Genomic DNA, 21,330 nt, shown 5'->3' with positions numbered 1-21,330 from the left:
AGCAATTCCAGACCCTTGGGTACCCAAAAGAAACAATACAAGCCTTTTGTCTTAATAATTTACACCAGAAATTGAAACGACATTCCCAGCTTTAAACAGAAATGGCATCTTCTGGCCTATTTTATGTACTTTTTAGAAGAACAATGCACTTCTGGAGTCAACCACAGTCAAACCAGTTATCCTCAGCTGACTGCACCGCAAAGCAGGTGAGCAGCTGCTGCTTGTGCGCTGCAGGTTTTCCACATGCAGCCTCAGCCTCGAGTCAAGAGAGGACAGTTCAATAGGAAACAGCCCTGGGCACAGTTCTTCCCACTGCATGCATCCCTACACTGTGCAATCATCTGCCAGGGATGATTCCCAGGCACACCTGTTCCTGCTCCTAGGAGAGGCCAGGTGAACGAGGGGTTTACACCCAGCACTGGGAAAGCAGAAGAGCTCCCTGGGAAGGCTGGGGCTGCACACACACACTGCCAACACCCAGCAGCTCAGCAGCCTTTGCAAAGCTGGAGAGGAACTGCCAGGGACCAGATGCTGCAGGCTCACAGCAGGCTGGGAAACCTTTAAGGCCGGGAGGATGGGCACAAGTGACAGCAAACCAGCCAGTGCATTTGCTCAGTTATGTAACGACAAAAAAAACAGCCTTTAAATATTTTACCAAAGAGAAAATCATGCTGGATCTGCCATTGTATGGCACTGTATTAAGGTAAGACTAATTTCAACCAACAAGCACACATACAAAAAAGGCACAGAGCAACACATGTACATGCAGTGTAAAATATGATGGGACAGTTCACTGTAGATGAAATTTGGCCCTCAATTAGACAGAAACAGAGTAATGAACTGAAAATGCCTCAACCACAACTTTGCAAAATTGTTGCCCAGTAGTCCCTGTTAAGACCAGACTGTTCATTTATTGCACTTATTCCTATTTACAAAAAAAAATTGAGCTTCCTAAAAAATCTTTTATTGTTTGCGCTGTCTCACTCACACACTCAGAGGGGGTAAAAAGGTAAACCTTTCAGCCTTATCAAATGTTACTTGGAGCCTCCACCTCCACCTTGCTAACTAAGTGGGACTTGTAGCCCACTTAGTTCTGTCATTGTTCGCACCCAACTTGCCTTTAGCGAGGTGAAAACAAGGCAGGTGTGGGGCCTCTTGCTGTGCCACCAAGCTGCAGGTGACAGTGTCTGGTGAAATCCAGTCAGTTATGTTCTCCCTGAGTCTGTAGCCTGGCATTTCTGGAAAAAGCCTCTTTCTCTCTTAGGAAATATTTTTAGCCTTCCAAGATCTGCAGAAGAGACAAGCATAGACATAAAACCATAGCATAACCAGAGCAACCCAAAGGTGCCTATATAACGTTTAAGGGTTGTTTTTCTGTAATTACATGTATTTTGCAGACCATTTGTAATCGCTGTTAGTCTTCTGCTTTGGAAGGGAGCATGTGAGACTCCCATTCTTTGGGTAGTCAGGACCATTCCTGTTTGTTGAAGCATGGCTATTGGTGGCACAACCAGCCATCTGGAGCAGAAGCATCCCCCTTGCACACAAACAAGGCTGGGCCCTAGCTGGGGTCCCTCCCTCCAAAGCCCACAGGAACTCACACAAACCTACCTGGCAAAAACCCACCTAGAGGTAGTCTGGACTGTGGACAGCAGTGCAACACAGCCCTGTCTCCTCAAACACAGCCCTGTCTCCTCAAACAAGAGGGCCATAGGACACCCAGACCATTCTGTCTGCCAGTCCATCAGTCCAGTGCCATCACACTTGTTCCACCCCAAGTGCAAATGCACATCCTCTGAGTTCTCCAGTAGCCTCACCTAACCCTGCAGAGCTGACAAGTCTTCTAGATTCAAAACTCCCCTCCAGGAGCCCAGTAGCAGCATGGAAACACACAGAGAGGAAAAGAAAAGCTGTCATGCAAAAATAATTTATTTTTTTAAAATGTATGTGAGGATGGCTTGTTTCAAGAACAGGGAACACCTAAAAGCAAAGAACAAGGCTTTCTACTTCATTGGTGTTCTTGGTTACTCTGTGCATTACTTATGTTCTTGGTCATTGGTGAAAACTACAGATTTTGTTAGAGGGCAGAGCAACTGCTTTGATGGGAAATCAGTTATTGGGGATCCTCACGGTATCACATCTGGAATATCTTTAGGAACTGTATGAATGACAAACACACAGCCCATCCAAGGCAAGGACACTTTAATGTAAACGCTTCTCCTAAGGTTATGAAAGGAGACTTGCCTAATTCTGCATAAATGCCAACCAGAACAAAGCAAAGCAGGATTCAAAGTTAAATAATGTAAAATTAATAACTAATTATTAATTAAGAACTGATCTTGAAGGGAGAAATGTTTTAACTTGACAGTACAAAGAGGGAAAAAAAGACATAAAGGATTTAGCAGTTCATGCTTTTTTATCCTCTCCTGGGAAAAACAAAAACAAAAACAAAAAATATCCCACCCTGAATTCAAAGTACTCTGAAATCTAAACTTCTACATCTTAAGCAATAAATTCTATGAAATACACATTTCTGCAAATGTTACAAGAAAACTCACAGAGTTGTATTGACTATCATATAAACCATTCTGTTTTAAAGCATAGATTAGAGGAGATGCTGGAAGATGTGGTTTTGTCACACTTGGGGAGACATCCTCATGATGGCTGCAGGTGGAAGTCATAGCCTTCATTCCTCCCTAAGAGAAATAATCACAAACATTTGAACAGATGAACAAAATGGACAGTCCAGAAGGCTCTATGAGTAAGGGTGGTGGTGAGGGAAGGCAGCCATTGCTGCCCTAGCACTCAGGAATACACATTCAAAATCCATTCTCTTATCACATTGACAGACCCTGTCTGTAATGAGCACCTGAGTGACAACATTTCAAATCACACAATAGCAAAGTTAGTGACATTTTTGGCAATGTCACTCTGCTGGCCAGTTCAGGTCAAATATACCTGTAGGTCTAAGACCTCTATCCCTGCCACCATGGAGGGCTCTGCTCAGCTGCAGCCAAGGTTTCCTCCCCCCACCAGTACCTGAGGAGTAGTTGGCTTTCACATGGTTGACAACTGGGTTCTGCAGGGGTGTTACAATGCCTTGGTTGGGTTTCTGGAAGGCTGAAATGAGGTTGTGCACTTTCCGAAAGAGCCTCCGTGGGACCCCGGGCGCTGTCTGCAAAGCCAGAGGGGGAGAGGTGAGGAGGGGTGCTGGGCACCCTGTGCTGGCACACAGGCCTTGTCCTCAGAAATGCACACGGCTCCCAGGGAAGGAGCAGCCATGGATGTGAACCCCTGATGTGCCAGTTCCAGGTGAGTCAATGAGCCACACTGCTCTCTGCTCTCCCCTGGCCATCCCAGCCCTCCTACACTGAGCAGTTCCCAGCAGCACAGTGATAGAAAGGTGCAAGAGGGACAATTTCTTAATCACTACAAGAGAATCTCACACTAATTACCCACAGTCACCTGCCACACTAATTAGACAGACTTACAAGTGACCCTTTGCTATTTCTGACCCTGACTTAATGTAGTCAGTGATTTAACCTCCTTACCAATAACTTTTTAGCCTGTATAAGTAAAATAGTTCCATCCTAGAAACACCAGTGAGAAAACCTAGAGAGCAGCCAGGGCTTACAACAGAGAGGGAGTCCTCACACCACTAAATTCCAGCAAGGACACAGCATCTTTGCAAACCCTTCTTGGAGCATTCATTGTTGGTTTATATGTTCACTGAGTATTCCTGTCTACTTCTTGTACAAAGACAGCAGCCAAATGTTACCTATTTATTAAAAGTGAGACTCTTTCTATCTCTCTACATTAGCAATTTTTCAAACAGTATTAAATGAAACTATGTGTGCTTTTAATCAAAAACCCAACATTTATGTTAAATCTTTCAGGGCATTCTCATAATAACTCCTCTTCACCAAAGTCAAGGGAGGACAAGCATGGGTCCTGCCAGCATAGTCCCACTCAGGGGACATTGCTCTCACCCAGCAGCTGTGAGCTAAATTCAGCCTCCCTGGCACCAGCTGGAATCTTCACTCTGGCTGAGATTTCACAGCACTGTTTTAAATTCCCTACCTCATCCTTGAAAGATGGGTGTGATCTGAGCTTGCTCAGACTAACCAGCCACAGGGAAGGCAGCAGAAGCAGGAAAGGACCAGCTGCCTCTGGAGTCTGTTTTGGCTTGCAGGCACACTCTGTGGGGATCAGTTGGACCTAGGCTGCTGTGTCTAACAGCTGAAGCCAGCATGGTCTAAGCAACATTTACTTTAAAATTTCTGTTCCTTAAGGGAAGGATTGGCATCATGGATCTGTAGCTAGAACCTTCTCCTGCAGAGGATGTACAGAGAAGCCTGGGCCTTCAGCACACATAGGATGTGAAATTCAGGTAAGGTTTGCCTAAAATACAGCCAGGGAAAGCCCAAAAGCCACACATAGAGTGCCAGTGGAGGTAAAGGCCAGACATTGTAGCAGATCTACATAGCACCAGAAAACCTCACTGCAGGTGCTGATGTCATCTGGGGCTAGAGGAGGCTGCAGCCTCAGCCAGGGAATTACCCTCCACAGGTGGAGGTCTCCGGAGTCCTGGAATCCTTCCATAGATAACAGTGCTTATCCTGGCATGGTGGGTGCACTGTCACCCTCACCCTGTCCTGAAAAACTTCTGTCTTGGGCACTACAAATCCCAACCCTTACATCAACCTCCTGATGTCTTACAGAAAGAATTACTGGGCACTATTCCCAAGGGTCACATGGATAATTATCTACTCCACAGTAATGTCAGTCATTTCCATCCCCTGATCTGTTCAGAGTAACCCCAAGAACCAGTTTTGTGTTCCAGAATCACTTCTAATACAGTAATAGCCAAGGAATTATGCCTGTCTAGAAATTATATAATATTTGAAATAAATGTTCATTAACATACAAACAGAAAGCCAATTATGAATTAATACACAGAGTACATCCAAAGGGGAAAAAAATCATAAAATAAATAGAGATTAACATCCCAATTTCATGAACCTAAATGTTGTCTGTATTACAAATAATGTTTTTGTGCACCCAAATTACCAGTTTCCCATCAGATGAGTGAAAATATATTTTGTATCAAGATTTGGCTGTACTTTGCACTAATGATGAATTCATCTGGATTAATGAATTAAAACTCTGTACATTGAAAATTATTTCTTTAATATTCTGGCATTGATGGTACATAGGATAGACAGAAACAGATTGTGCTTGTCAAATTATAAAACTACAATATTTTTGCCATTTAAAATGATCCAAAATGATGCACTATTGCATTATGCAACAGCTGAAATGAAACAGGGAATTAATTTATGAGTTCTAGACTGTCAGAAGTGGCACCAAGACATCTTACTGATGGATGCACTCTAGATCGATTACCATCAATGAAAATCAGACTAGGCAGAAACATGAATAATTTGAATATATTTCATTAAATCTATAATCTATATCAAACAGGATGTAGAAATTTTCAGAAGGGAAAGGAGAAGTACACACCTCAGCACTCCAGGATCCAGCTTCTGTCTGGGACACTCTGTAGGTATAAACATAACCCTGATGCCTGTGGGGGGAAAAAAAAAAAAAAAAAAGTATTTTTTATTCATTTCTCCTGACAGTTTTCACAAGAACTACATTATTATGTGAGAATTAGCTCATTTGCTAACTTTTCCTTAAAGATAAATTCAGCTCTAAAGGCTCGAGGTAGCTAAAAAACCACTGGATAGATGCAGTGTTAAACCTACTGGGTTTTTTTGGGATGAGAGGGATTGGTCTGACCCGGATCTAGTTTAGCAGTATTCAGTTATTTTAGGTTAAATGGTGTTGCTTCTATTCCTTCCTCAGCATTTTTATTAATTTTTTTCAGTGATGTCCTTTCACTGACACACACCAGAAACACTTTGCCTGCAAAAAGAGAAGGTGTACTATTGACAGGTAGCATTACCATTCTGTGACTTGCTTAAATGCAAATGTTAACAGCAGCAATTACTGTAATTTATTTGGAAAACTACACTTAAAAAAAGGACTTAAATCAATTACTCTTTGCTTTGCCCATATGTTCCTAACTTTCAAATACTGTCTCCAAAAAGAGACATATAAGGCTATGGAATCTTCCTTCTTTTAAAATCAAAGTCTTTGGGGAATTAGCCATAGACTATTAACACAAGACACAACTTGTGCCAAAGTCACTCTTGCTTCTCTCACAAACCCAACTCAGTGAATGATTTACATGGTAGATTACTACACTAATATCCAAAAATTTAACTCAGAAACAATTAATAGAGGCTCCATGGGTACAGCATTAGTTTAGATGGTATCAGATAAGAAAGACTGTATTGAATTCAAGCAGCATTTGGACGGTGCTCTCAGGCACATGGTGTGATTCTTGGGATGTCCTCTGCTGTGCCAGGAATTGGACTCAATGATCCCGATGGGTCCCTTCTAACTCAGCATATCCTATTATTCTATGCTTCTGTTTCACACTACATACATTTACATGAATACACAGCAGGATTTTAAGGACCATTCCCTATTTTGCCATCAATTCTTATTCTTAAGAAAGCAGGAATATACTGTATTTACTTCCAGTTATGCATGGCATTATAGCAGCTACTACAAAATATAAGAAACCATCAGTGACACAGACATCATATGATTGCAATTACTCATGATCTGTGTCAAATTCCTGTTTAAAAGTCATTACAGCAACCTTTGCAAAGTAGTGGCTGGTATAATAGAAGGAAGTTGTTAAGAGCTGGCACTCTGCTACAACCCAGAAAAGTGGGAGCAAAATGCCTGTGATGATTTGTGAACTCTGCCCCCACCACTTGAGTCCCACTGTGATTAGGCACAGAGGTGAAGGACACAAAGCCATCCCCTCCCATCCAGGCTGCTGCAGGGACAACTCCCTGTGCACAGCTGAGACACCGCCCTCCTCTCCTCAAGTATGGGACTGTGCCTGACACTGCCCCACAATCCCACCACAGCTTCATCCACCTCTTCATGCCTACCTAGGAGAGCCTTTTCCCTGACTTTCTGTACGCCACCAGACAGACATGGAAAGCAGCTGGCCATGCTCACAGAAACCTAAGGAGGAAAACAACCATCACTGGTTTTCCCCTCTTTTTTCCCCAGCAAACTGCAGTCCATCAGGGATTTGGACCCTGGGAAGAAACATGAACAACCTGCTGTGGCTGCAGAAGGAGGGAAGAATGTGGAGCTGCTTTCCTGTCCATGCCACAGCACCACGGTCAGTGGTGTTTGAAGCCACAACTCAAGCCCAGTTGGCCAAAAGCACATTCCTCTAAGCCACTAGATTATGTATGTTCTTGTTCAGGGAATCCAGTGTCTCCCTTTAGGGCCCTCAGACAGTCTTGTACCATCTCTTCTTAAAGATTGACAGCTGTGCTTGTGTCATCAGCTTTCTATAACATTATGTTCACATGAATCTTTTATTTTAAATCACAAGGAGCTTTGCTGTATCTAAACATGTAGAATACCAGCCAACACACAGTTACTGAAATGAGGATTTTACAGGCCATAATGTACTGGAAAGTACCTGAGAGGTCCTGGCATTTTGTTCCATCTCTTTGAAGTGGGTATTTAACCTTTTACACGGTGATTTTTTTTTTCAAGTCTCAAAGCTGTCAGTATGATTCTACACATCTAAAACTCATTGTCTTGACTTCTATTTTCAGTATTACACTGTGCACAAGGATATGAGCAACCTGGTCTAGTGGGTGGCATCCCTGCCCACATCAGGACAAGCTGGAACTAGATGGTTAGATGAGCTAGGAGATGTTTAAAGTCCCTTCCAATCCAAGCAATTTTATGATTCTATGATTCTAGTACCCTTGCTTGATTCTTGGTTTTCCCAAAGGTTTTCCCAACTGCTTCAGTCCCTTTAAAATCTGATTTTTCCACAAACAGCACGATTATCTGGAAAGCCACTATTTGTTGTTTCTTTCACTGTTTTCTCTACATAAGAGGTTGCATGAGTTGCATGAGTTGAAGAGGTTGAGGGACTGTGGTGCTGTTCTGACTCTGAGCTGTCTGTTGGCTCTCAGCACTATACCAGAAAGGTTTTCTAAGCAGACTGAATTGAAAAATAGAGGTCAGATAAAATAATATTCAGTATTGAAGTATGGTGAGATACAATGCAGCTATCCTGCATTTTTCAAAATATCACACTGTAAAATATTTCAGCTGAGCACAGGGAAAGCACAAAGGATAGTTCAGATTAAAAGCCCATGAGGTTTGAAAAAGGAACAAGAATTTGAGAAGATGGATGCTTTGAGCACAGTGTGGAGAATGGTAAGAGAATGACATTGTTATCACAGCTTCCTGAGGGACAAGTGAGAGCTCTCCACTCTCTTGGAAAATGTTCATGTTTCTCCCAGAGAAGGAAAGACTGAAAGGTCTGAGGGATTTTACTGTGCTTAAGTTGAAAAACACAACATTATCATCTGTTATTGGCTCTGAAGCCACCAGAAAAGCAAGACACTGAGTAAATGGGAGATGACCTGGACATCCCCATCTGCCTCTGCAAAGGCAATGCACAAAGGAAGGGAAGGTGCATTTTGTTCAGAGGATGCACTGCTAGATCTTCCCATTGAACTACTTTCCACTGGGACCTTGGTCTCCACAAAATGAATTACAGCTCATCCGATAAGTACTCTCCCAATGAATGTGATCTTATCAAAACTTTCTGTCATGCAGCAGGAACTTACTTCATTACCACTTCAAAGAGTGTTTTACCTTCCATATTTAGAGATATGATTTTGGGTGAAGTTTACTGCTATATGGGCAAAAGCCACCCATGAGAAAGGTTTTTATGATTTAATCTACCTTACATGAACTAAGATCAGTGTGGGCTGAAGGAAGATCAAGGTGTTTTTCTTGAAAGAAAAATTATATACACAAATTAAAATTGAGATTGCAGAGGACATTACCTTCCAAAGAGTAAAGCATGTAAGACTGGAAAAAAGCAGGTGAAAAAATTCATTTACTGAAGCTTAAGTCTCAGCAAATGAGAAATTCCCCAGCTAACATGAGAGGACAGCTCAATTTTCTACATTTTCTCTCTTCAGAGCAGAAAAAAAAAGCTCCTAGAGAGACACAATGTTCCTATATGTGGTGCGAGCTCAGGGAGAACTCTCAGTGACACTGGTGTATCAGCACATCTTGGAGGAGGACCAGTTCATGACACCCAGGTAAAGATTCACTGAGGGGCTCCCCCATTGCTTCACCTGTCCCAAGCACAGACACAGCCCCACTCACAATAGCAAAGCTCCTCTCTCCTGTCAGTGAAGCTCAGGGGAGAGAAATAATTCATGAATTAATATCTTGATGAGGCTCTATAAGTTTTTGATCATAGGCAAAAAATACCAAAATGCTGGTGAGGGGAAGCAGAAAAGAGCCACTGCTGTAAGGACAATACCAGACAGCACTTAGGAAACAGTGCTTTGGTCACTACTAATGACATTTTTGTGACATCTCATTTTCTTTTGTCTCCATAGGGAAGGATATGTTATACCAGCTGGGAACTGCACTAACACAGGCTCTGTTTAAATACTTTCCCTTGGAAAACTTTGTCAAAGGAAAACCCAGAAAAAGTTGCTATTATAGGAATACTTTATATTATAGGCTTCTTTTTTCTTTATAGCCAGATAATTCCTCCCAAAGAGTTACCAAGGCATCATTCACAGATGACATACTGAAACACCATCTGTCTACCTGTCCTCTCCATTCCTCCTTTTTAGCTGTGATCAGACCTGTTAAAGCTGCATTACAGGTGAATGATTACAATCTTCTGCACCATTGGAATAGCCCGAGGACATTACACGCATGCTGCAAATTAAAATTAATGATGACATTTCAGCTGCGTGGTACAATTTAAAATCATTTCCAAATACTTTGCATCTCAGCTGGGAAATTTTATTAAACTAATTTTTATTCATTTCTGAGCCCCAAATTCAACACATTAAAAGGGAGAAAAACAGACACAAGGCAAAGCCATGTCAGCAATAAATTACATCAATTTCTTCCTCTGTACGTATCTTTCTCTTCAGATGTCTTTGCATTATGTCAATCAGCTCTTCTTACCTGGTACATTTACAACCTGACCTTACCTTGGGATTTAACTTTACAACATAGTTTAAGAACCAGACCATGGTGTAGCCTACAAACAGTGTTTCTGGGCATTAGACTGCCCAGAGACAGTTTCTTATAACTTTGCCACATTTCACCATTCCAGACTGAAATTTCGTTTCTTAGGTATTTGCCTCACCCTCATTTAGGGATGGAGAAGGCAGAAGGAAACACGCTAGGCAAAACAGTGCTTTCCCCAAGTTTAAAAAAAACCCAAAAAACTTATAATTGTCAGAGGAGGGGGTGCGCAGTTTTCAGAGTAAGACATACAATTTGTTTGAAAGAAGGTTTATCTCTTGCACTCTCTGAAAGCAGCAGTGGCTCTCTAGGCTGCAAGAGAAGCACCCTCTAAAGGCTGCTAGCAGTTGTAGCATCACCATGTCTGGGCTGGCTGTACCATGGGCACTCAGCCAAGCAGTGTCCATGAGTTCAAACACGTGTGTTGCCTGGCCTAGATTAGTGAGATTCAAACCAGAAGGTAATTTAGTAATTGGGTGTCTTGGGCAGGAAGTTTGGGATCAGGTGGGATGGATGCGGAAGGAAAGAAAAGGGGACCAATATCTACGCAATCTGGGCAAGGAAACAGCACAAATATTGAACCTCTGACAGAAAGACTAAGTGAGTAAGGAAGGGGATATACAAAGGTAAAGTATGAGGGGGCTTGGTCTGGGAGAAGCACAAAATGCTGAAACAACTAGGAGCAGAAGATGGGTGTTTTGGAAGCCAAAGTTGTATGAAACAAGGAAGGAGACCTCAGCAATGCAAGCAAAGTCAGCAAGTTGTGCAAAGTAACATTGGGTAGCCTCAGAAGCCCTTCCCATGGCCTTTACACTGGGAACCCAAAGCTGGAGGGTACTGCAGGCCTGGGCCTGCTGTGTCACCTTTCTCTTCTGTGAAACAGAGCTAAACTCTCCATCTCTCAAGCAGAGACAATGCTTAGAAACCACTTAATGCTATGGAGGGGAGCACCCCACTGCTCTGGAGAGGAGCCCTGCTGGGGACCCAAGGGGACTCCGGAGCAGGAGTCAATGGCATGGAGCAGAGGAGCACCAGAGCTCAGGCTGGAGCCACGTCTGCCCCACCACAGGCATTTGATGTAGGTACAGATCAGCTCCTGAGTGCCCACAGGAAACAACTTCAGGCAGTTTCCTGGTGGGCAGCCCTGGGCAGGGAATGTGGGTGATGGCATGGGCACAACAGGAGATACAGAGGTGGGAGATGGCTACCACAAGGCCAAAACTCCTGACTTTAGGGGAATACACAGCAGTTCCTCAGGGCCTTTAAGCTTCTCCTCACTCTCTCCTAGAATTTGTATGTTCTTTTTGACAAACAGACTGATTCTCTCCTTATTTAGGTCTCAGCTAAGTACAGCAACTCAGAAATTACCACCCTTCAGCTAACTCAACCTGAAGAAATAACCTTCACATTGAGATCATGTGCAAGATATAAGCTCTATGTCTCCAAGAGTGAATAAAATAGGTTAAACTGGTGTTTACAACATCTGAAAAGCCCAACGGAGTGACTGTAGCTTAAACCACAGCAGCACTTGAGTGAACACTCCTGTCACTGATTTCTGTCACTGATTCCTTTATCAACACTTCTTGTGGGAAAAATTTACCCTCAATACCACAGGAGTAATACATATTAACTTGCTGTAATGCTGTAGCATTATAAAAAAATGCATTGTCTTGATTTTCTCTTCTGAAATTAACAAAAGCTTAAAAGAGAAATTTAAGTCTCGTGAAATAGCTCTGAATTTATGCAGAGATTTCTGTGGAAGACTGTCAGTATCTTTACCGCTTCAACACTCCTAACTATCCAAAGAAATGCTGCTGATTTACCTAAAGAGCAAGAGTGAAGCCTTTCTGAGCAGGGTTTTGTCAGTCTGGTACAAGGAGATTCCAGCCAAAAGCAATACTTTAAAGAGGAATTTCTTGAAATTCAGAAATAAATTAAGAATTTATTAAAATCTGAGATGCTAAATGGAAGGATATTACTTTATGGCAGGCCAATAACTTAGCCTCCCACTAAGTTTCATCAATTCCATGACTCAGGCTGTCTACCTTTGCAAGAAAAGTCATTGGAATATGTGAAGGCCATTAGCCAAGTTATGCTCAGCAAAGACTACACTCACTCTGGTTAGCAGGCACCTGAAATACTCACCTTAGTAAAATTTACCATTGTGCTACAGAAGACTTTTTTTCAAATTCTGAAAACAGCGTGTGATATTTGCAACAGCAATACTGAATTGAGAGGCTTCTTCTTTTGTTTCAAATTACATCTTAAATGATGATGAAGATTATGTGCAGTGTTATTAAAAAATGCAATTATTCTGCCATGTCTATCAAAAAGAATACATAGGAAACAAAGGAAATGCTAAGCAGAAGCTGGCTTGTGATCCTGTACTACACCTTCGTACTGTACAGCTGATGTATCTGTCTCATCAGAAAGTTTCAGCACGTTGCCTTGAACTTGTGCACCGTGGTTACAGTGACAGAAAAAATAGCACACGTAAAATCTGATAGGACTGCAGCCTATCCCTGTTGCCATTACTGTTGCTTGAAGAGCTCTAAACAGCTTTCAATTCCAGCTTTTGATTATTCTCCACAAATTTAATGCAGCACAGAACACAAACGGCTGGTTTCAAACAAATCATCTGAACATACAGTTTGACAAGCACGTCGTGTTTGTCTTACTTACAGCTCTGAAACAACTACTAACATTCTCAGTATTTTCAAGCATGTGGATTTTAAAACCCAAACTACAAATGCTTTATCTTTGCCAATTCAGGCATGAGCTGCTTGTTCCTGCATGTGTGCTCATATATCTGTAAAGGAACGTGGGGCTTTTGGCACTCTCAGGCATTTTCTTATACATTTTTCAGGCAGGGTTGAAGAGGCTGCTCCTCAAAGTAGTCACCATTAGTGTGCCCCGTGTCCCCCATTGACTTCATTAGGAGCTGTGAGCACAGAGGATTTCTGAGAGTGCTAAAAATGTCAAACGGGGCCCTGAGCAGAGAGGAAACCAAACCAGTAAAGAAAGCTCCCTGGAACAATCAGGCTTGATATTAAAACCCTGGCGTACTGTGTGTAGTGTCTAACTTGTTTATGGGTAAAACGTGTATGCTTTATAAAGCATATGCATTTCTTCTAGACCAGTTCTCAGGAAGAACAAAAATCTTGCTTTTCAGTTCAACTCTAAAAACTTCCAGGAAAGAGTTGTGTACCTCTGCTGACATATTCCAAACATCCTTAAAGTAGATATTATCAATTCAATAATGATATTCATACAATGAAGACCCAGGAGCATCTGGTATTAAAATCTTTGCCAAAATTTGAAAGCAACACCTCTGCTTGCAAGAGCCCCAGAGCATACAATTGCAAATCAAAACCTTCCTACTCTTCCATGCATAGTTTAATTGTGGTCTTAAAATATTTTTGAAAGTGGGTCCTTTGTGCTTTGCTGCAGTCACAACCAAGAAAATATTCATTGTCTCTTTGAAAGCTTTCAGGCACACCACGTTCACATCCCAGCTTCAGAAAGTGGAAAGTGGCATTCAAGGGAGATAAATCAGTAGCTCAGGAGAAACAAAGAAGAGAGAAAGCAGAGTGTTTTCTAGATGAATGCTCCAACAGGGTCCTGCCTGCTGCAGTTACCCACCTCTATAGGTCAGGTTTTATGCTACTACCTGTCTCTTTTATGCTTGCCCTGTAAAATCAGCGTCAGTCACAAGGGATTCATGAAGTCTTTGACTCTTCTCCTTTTTAAAGGTCAGGGCTCTGCTTCTTAATTGGAAAAGCAAAAGGTGAATGAGCCTGACCATGAACACTGCAGTCCTCATTGTGTGCCTTAAGAGGCTCAAAGCCTGCCAAAATATGTCAGGGCTTTTTCAAGGGAGAGGATGTGGTGGTGATGGTGGCATTACAAATTTATGCAGTTTCTTGGGAAAAGGAGACATTGTTTGAGCATAAGCAATGCAGTGAAATCACAGGGCTTGACAATTACAGTACCTGGAAGTGGAAGTGCAGAGCAGCCACTAATGTGAATTCAAGTAGATGACACCACTGTCATCCAAATACATGCTTAATTGCTCTTTTGATAAATATTTCTTTTCTCTTTATCAGAACTGTGCCTTGTAATTCCCCTGTGATTGGAAAAGGAACCCTAAATATGGTTAGAACTAGGAAGCTGCAGGACTTTATGTTTGTTTTGGTTTGTTTTATTTCCCCAGGGAAGTGGAGGGAGAGGGCAAAGAAGACAGACTGAACATGTCTTGATTTTGGAAAACTAGGCTATTTTTCTCTTTTTGTTTTCTAAGGGCAATAGAAACACTACCAGCAGCATAAAACACATACACTCCTGGTAGAAATTTTCACTGGAAACATGAAAAATATTTTGTTTAGCTCTGATACTTACTGCAGTATATCTAATGGCTGACCAGCTCTATTTCCCATGTTTCAAAGATCATTACTTCTAGTAAATTCATCTTTTGTCTGATCTTCATATGTCTATATATTCTTATAGTGATCTTTGGCATGGATTCTGAACCAAAATGTAACCTGCTGAATAACTTTGCTATTCCTAATAATTTCCATGATTTATTTAGAATGAAGCATTTTAAAAAGCAGAGAAATACTTATTCTTTCTTTAATTTTCTTTTCCTTACAGAGTGAAAACAGCAACTGCACACTTCCCTCAGTTTTTACCAGAGCTGCCCTGCACATGGATGTTTGTCACCTGTTCCATCTCTGCCCTTGATGTTCAGACTGGAATTTGGACTGGTTATGTCCATTGGCTTCTTTGCCAAAGCCAGGCTTAGCATTCTCCACCAAACAGAGATCTCTACCTCTCACACCTTCCTTTCCTTTCCTGGAGTCTCTCCACTAAAGTGCTCTGCTTTGGCAAACTTAGCCTGTCAAAGCACTTCTCTAGTTTATAGCCCACATTTCTTCAAACTGTCAATGCCATCTCAGTGTGGGATCCTTTCCTGGTATAAAAACTGTCCTCACAGTTAGTGTGTGACATGCTCTTTACCATATCTGCTATTTCTTACATAATTATTTGAATTGACTATTAAGAATAATTGGAACCAAGGCTTAATTCTACAATTTTTCAGCCACCTTTTTTTCTGTATCAGTTCATACTCATCATAACATTTTTCATTTAAATTTTATCTGGATTTATCCAAGATGCTATTTCAAATTTCCTTTACAGAATAACTATTAAGGACCTATGTTCTGAGCCTGCAGAACACTCACCATTAATTTTTGGTTTTTTGCTTTTACCCTTTTGTTTATCATACATATGTTTCAATGCAACATACCATGGAGACATGAATGACCCATAATTTTAGAAGCAATTTGGTCTGTTTCTTACTGAAGTATCTTTTCCTCCAAAGATTGCAGAGCTTCACAGCTAGAAAAGCTTTAATTTCTTCCTATTTTCATTTTCTATATTTTATTTCATTTATGAAATTTCTTTCAAAGGGCATAAATTACTAACAATAAATCCCAGCTGATAGTGTACAACTGAAAGACCTTGTTACATACCTACAACCTGATTTAGACTGATGGTAGACTAATTCTAGTATTCTCTGTCTTATTCAGCATTGTAACATTCTTCCTGACCCTTTCTCTAATGCCTTAGTGTTTCACCTGCACTGAATGACTTCTGAGTGTAAGGGTGGTATATCCCCATTTCCTCTCATAGTTATTTTAAAGAGATTCTGCTTTTATTGCTTATTCCCATCCCAGGAATCATAGCACTCCTTACCTCCTGCTATGTCTCTTCCATTTTCATTTAACTCAAGATACTTCTTATTGCCCATTTTTCAGCTCACTGTTAAGGCATTTGTTAGCAGGAACACCTAACTTGGTTCACCTGATTTCATAAGAGAAGAAAAAATACAGCCTCTGCCACAAAGACCTTCCCTGAGAAGAGTATTGTGTATTTTTGGATTATCTATAACCATCTTGCATGTCTCCATTTACTGGTCTATAACAGGAAGATAATGACGCTCACCCAGGGCTTAATTACATTGTCAGAAATGTATTCAAGGGATTTGGGGAAAACCTGACTTAGGACATTTCTTCCCCTTGTGTTTTTTTGCCAGGTACCCGAGTTCCTTCTGTTAGCTGATTTCATGCTGGACCTAAAAGGGTTTTCTCTAGTGGTCCTTCTCCTACTGAAGTACAGCATAAGTGTCATCTTTGTTCCTCTGATGCAACAGTACAGCGTCAGCAGGACTCCCGAGAATTTTGCCAACAGTAGGGTAATTTAATTTCCTCATTAAAATGAGGTCCTATGAATAGAAAGCCTCTTAGCTCTCCCAGGGGAACCTTTACCCTCTCTCTGACAGACCATCCCATCAGATGTCTCCCTTTTCACCCTATTTGATGAAACACTATTGTGTAGTTTGTCACCATCAGTATTTCATGTCCATTACAGGCAGTTTGCTCCAAGCCACAAGCTTGTGGGACTGAGAGCATCCTGAACAAAGGCACATTGTGGATAGCAGCACTCAGTGTTACCTTTCCCATGACAGGGTCACTGGGGATGCTGCTGAGCACACCCATGAGCACACCAGGGAAGCAGAAGAACACAGACAGAAGGCAAGAGGGTTATCCAGCACAAAGAGGATACACACACCATCCTGAGCCAAGTCGCATGGCATTTCTCCATGGCACCTTGCTTATCCTTTCTATGTGCCTGTCTGATTTCTCTTTACAGCTTTTTGTCTGTGGGAAGCGTGGGCTCTGCAAGGCAAAACCTGCTCCTCTTTGCTTTTCAAGGGACCCCACTCCACTTATTGCACCCCTCTCTCTTAAGCCAAGGTGAAGGAGCCAAAAGTCTCACTCATGTAAGCAGATGGCAACACTAGAACATACTTTGTTGTGGGGCACCCCGTATTGTGGAGGGGACTGTCGGCAACCAGCTGCCGCCTGAGCAGCCCTGGCAGCCCCGCACTCCCGGCCCACTGCCCCGGCCAGCCCCGCACTCCCGGCCTGCTCCCGGCCCGCTGCCCTGCCAGCCCTGTGCTCCCGGCCCGCTCCCGGCCCGCTGCCCTGCCAGCCCTGTGCTCCCGGCCCGCTGCCCCTGCCAGCCCTGTGCTCCCGGCCTGCTCCCGGCCCGCTGCCCCTGCCAGCCCTGTGCTCCCGGCCCGCTGCCCTGCCAGCCCCGCACTCCCGGCCTGCTCCCGGCCCGCTGCCCCTGCCAGCCCCGCACTCCCGGCCCGCTGCCCTGCCAGCCCCGTGCTCCCGGCCCGCTCCCGGCCCGCTGCCCTGCCAGCCCTGTGCTCCCGGCCCGCTCCCGGCCCGCTCTCACAGCACGCAGAGGCAGTAGACCCCCGGGATGCTCTCGCTGTCCCGCAGCAGGTAGCTGCCGTCCGTGCCCGCCGCCAGCAGCAGCTTCTCCCCAGCCTCTCGGGTGATGGCCCCGTGGTAGACGGGCACTGTGTCCATAACAGGGCCTGTCCCGCTGCAGCTGCTCTCCCGTGCCTCAGCCGTGTGCTCCCTCAGCCTCCCGTCTTGGTGGCAGATGTAAACAGGATGTGTTCACACCTCTGAACCCTCTGCACGGGGTGAGACGGCACTGAGGGAAGAGTGAGGAACGAACACACAATTTTTGTGGGTTTTTTTTTTTTCCTATGCCCCTTTCTGTCTTCCTTTTACGTAGGCTATAACATCTTCGCACCCTCACAGCTCTCCTGCAGAGGTGTCATCTCACATCGGCTCTCGGCCATGTGGCTCCTGCTCAGCAGGGATGGCGCTGGGGCACACGATGGCCAGGGGGTCTGTGGCTGGGACAGGACCAGGGCACTTCTGTCAGCGCTGTGCCAGGCACTCCCCTCTTCTGCTGTTAACCCAAGGGGATTATTACTCCAATGAGGGATTGTTTTTAACCTCTTGTTTTTAAAATAGCTTTTTTAAAAAGGGATGAGAGTAGAGGAAGTCAGCTGACCTCTTTGTCTCTGTCCCTGTCCCACCAGTGCACTCACCTCAGGCTGCAGGTGCAAGCACAGCCCCTGCTCCACAGCAGCTGCTCCCGTGCCCACAGACACCAGCCGAGTCACCTCGCCAGGGGTTGTTTTCAAAGCCTTTGGTGCTGTTTAACTCTGTTAATGTCAGGCTGGTCATTGCTCCTACTTGGACGCAGCCTTGGCACATACAAGGCTCACACCTTCCTGGATGCCATCGCTGCCAATGCTGCCTTCATGTGGAGCATGAGCTGGCATCCAAAACCCTGAGCCATGTCTGAAAGAGACGTTTCTCTTCACCTGCTGTGGCTGAAGACAGTTCCTCAGTATACCTGTCAATTGAATGCTCCCACATGCACCTGCACAGCTGTTTGCAAACAAGCTGTCAGTGTGCTTTAATGTGCCCCACAGATATTTCCACCCCACAGATATTTCCACCCATGGAAAAACTTAGCATGTTTCCCTGCAGTTATGGCCACCATGGGGCTGCAGCAAGCTCAGGGCTAAATTCATCCCTGGCATGGGGATGCCACCCTCTCTCAAAGAGCCACCTTCCCACACCTGTGTACGTGAGCAAGAAGACGGTAAAATATAGAAATAAATACGGGTTGTGGTTATGATTGATTGCTTTTAAATTGAGTTTACTAGCAGGACAGGACAGAATTAAATAATCTCATCCAGCTGCTCACAGATGCTGTGTCCTTGTTGAAGTTAAGGATAGGTGAAAAAATAGCTTTTCAGATACACACAGTTCAGGAACAGAAATGAAATTAAAAAATAGCAAAACTAATAGCTGTTCTCAATCAAGCAAAGTGTTTTCTCTCAACCATTTCACAGTGCATGTCTTTACTTTTTGATCTTCAATGTAGTTTTTCCTTGGAAATATTATTTTCAAACTGGCTTTAGTTTTTCCTTTTGAGGGATGGGCATTTCTGATGTGAGAGTCACAGGGCAGCTCGAGCATGGGGCACTGCACAAAGTTACTGATGGCAAAGCTGCAGCCAAGAGCCTCTTTCCCCACAGGGAGACCCTGGCAAGTGACTGCCTCCCTGGCTGGCACTGAGAGGCTCAGAAAGTTGCAGAAACCTCAGCTGAAGAGAGACTGAAAACTCCCACCACCGAGTTTATGGCCTTTCTATCTCATTATGCAGGTATTCATTACCCCTTTACGTGAACCTGGGGACTCAGACATCCTGCTTGGTTTTTTAAACCAGTTGTTAAAGTATTTGCACATAAAGTAGCTACTGCCTACTGCAAATCTGATTAATGTGGACAGCAACAAGCTGTAAAGCTGCTGCCTATTTCTTCTCATTTTCCAAACTACCTGTGCTCTTTGGGGATTTCATCTAACTTTCCAATTTCTTAACCTATTCTCAATATTTATATCTGATATCAGAAAAAGTATTTGTGTAATTGGCTGGAGAGGAAAACTAGCCAGAATCATTTAATTCTGCAGATTTCATTGTCCCACTCATCAGATTTTAACTAAAGAAAATCATAAAACTTTTCACTGTGAGATCCTCTCCTAATGTGGAGTCACCACCTTACCCAGCCAACCTGCATTCTCCAGCACTTGGATGAAGAAGCATCTATTACTGTAAAACAGCTGTAAACACAACTTTGCTAGTCTGGTTAAGAATCTATAAAAGTCCAGCTACTGAATCTCAGCCCCAGGCTTCCATACAAATCCCTTTGCAGTCCCACTGACTAGGGCAATTGCAGCTATTAAGAAATCATGGAAATGCTGTGTTTGGGAACAAGGGACAGTAACACTGAGGCACCTGTCAGGGACTGAAATGGTTCATGCCTTAAACTTTGTTATGAAGAGGTTTTGCCCATTATAGCAAAAACTGTATAAAGAGGCTGCATCCACCCCTCCCTGAAGATGACTGAGTGGAACTTTGGACCCTGAGTTAAGCCACGTAGATAAGATAAAGAGGACACTATTGTTCAGTAATCTCAGGCTGAGGGAGAAGAATGCACCCACAAGAAAGCCAAGCCCAGCAGCTGTGCTGAGAATCACCTCTGGCCATGTTTGGGGTGGGGGAGACCACAGCCTACAGAGGCCAGGTTTACACAGACTCTCCCACAGCTGAGGATGGGGGGAGGAGGTTTTTGTGCGTGGTGTAACCTCTGGTCAGAGGCACTCAACATCCATCTTTGCTTACACAAATAGGCCTAGCTGTGAAACCCCCAGCCCCACAGGCCACGTGCATGGGACATCCATGTGGGAGGCAGCTGAGGGGGTGTCATAATCCATCAAAGACCCCCCAAAGTGCTCCCCACACTCCTTCCTGAGGCTTTGCACCACAGCATTGCAGCTGACACAAAGTGATGTAACACAGCCAGAGTCTGTTGCAAGACACCACCAAACTGCCCCCCACCCTGGGTGAGGTACCTGGTCATTCCCACCTGGCCTGATCATATATTATTCCATTGGATTCTGTGCTTTTCAGGGCACCCTCACCACCAAGAGGACCAGCTGGAGAGGATCAACAGAACATCACTGGGATCCACAGAGTGGAGATATTGTCTTTATTCTGTCTCTGTCCCTCTTTCTCTCGTCTGTCGTCCCCCCCCCCCCCCCCCCTGCCCTTTTCTATTTCTTTCTCTTCCTTTCGCTCTCTCTGTCTCTCATATTTACTATTAAATAAAATCCATACTATTGACTTTGGCATATGGTCTCATTTGCACCTTAATTCAGGCAGAGGCTGTTCTAGTAACTGTAAAACCAGACCAGAACAGCACCAAGCAGAATAAACTAAACCAAAGGACATAGGGCTAAAGGAAGATAAACCATGACAGGCTAACACAGCTCTGCACCCACTAGTGGGGCTGGAGGAATGCCCCCAAACAAGCCATCTTCATTGCACTTTGGGATCCAGTCACACTTATACTGACTGCTCCAGGTTTCATCCATTTAATCTTGTGGATCTAAAGCATTGTTTGCCATCCTATTTCACACTGCTGCATCTGGCAGCCATAGGGAAATGAGAGAGAATTGAGGCTCAAAGGGATGCTGCTTCTGTTGGGACTATGTCCCCATCACCTTCCACAGAAAATGGTCATTTCTTTAAGCACCCAAGCACTGCCCTGTAGGACACTGCACACTTGTCTTGTTTTGTTTGGAGAGTATTCAGCATATTTTGGACACCACTGCTTTGTGCCTTTCCTAAATCAGT

At 43.6% G+C, this 21,330-nt stretch overlaps 1 protein-coding gene across 1 annotated transcript; it reads right to left on the bottom strand.

Moving 5' to 3' along the window:
- Positions 1-1,911: 1,911 nt before the first annotated feature.
- Positions 1,912-18,224, bottom strand: SH2D1A (SH2 domain containing 1A). The gene is made up of 5 exons (XM_059482797.1): positions 18,170-18,224; positions 17,497-17,763; positions 5,524-5,587; positions 3,040-3,175; positions 1,912-2,696 (listed from the first exon to the last, which is right to left on the bottom strand). Exons 2-5 carry the CDS (start codon positions 17,631-17,633, stop codon positions 2,656-2,658), a joined length of 378 nt encoding a protein of 125 aa, XP_059338780.1. The 5' UTR covers positions 17,634-17,763; positions 18,170-18,224; the 3' UTR covers positions 1,912-2,655.
- Positions 18,225-21,330: the final 3,106 nt, after the last annotated feature.

The sequence above is a fragment of the Ammospiza nelsoni genome, chromosome 15 (assembly GCF_027579445.1).
Source record: "Ammospiza nelsoni isolate bAmmNel1 chromosome 15, bAmmNel1.pri, whole genome shotgun sequence".
Taxonomy (NCBI): Eukaryota; Metazoa; Chordata; class Aves; order Passeriformes; family Passerellidae; genus Ammospiza; species Ammospiza nelsoni.
The sequence above is the reverse complement of the archived record's forward strand: the minus strand, read 5'-3'. Positions and strand labels throughout refer to the sequence as shown.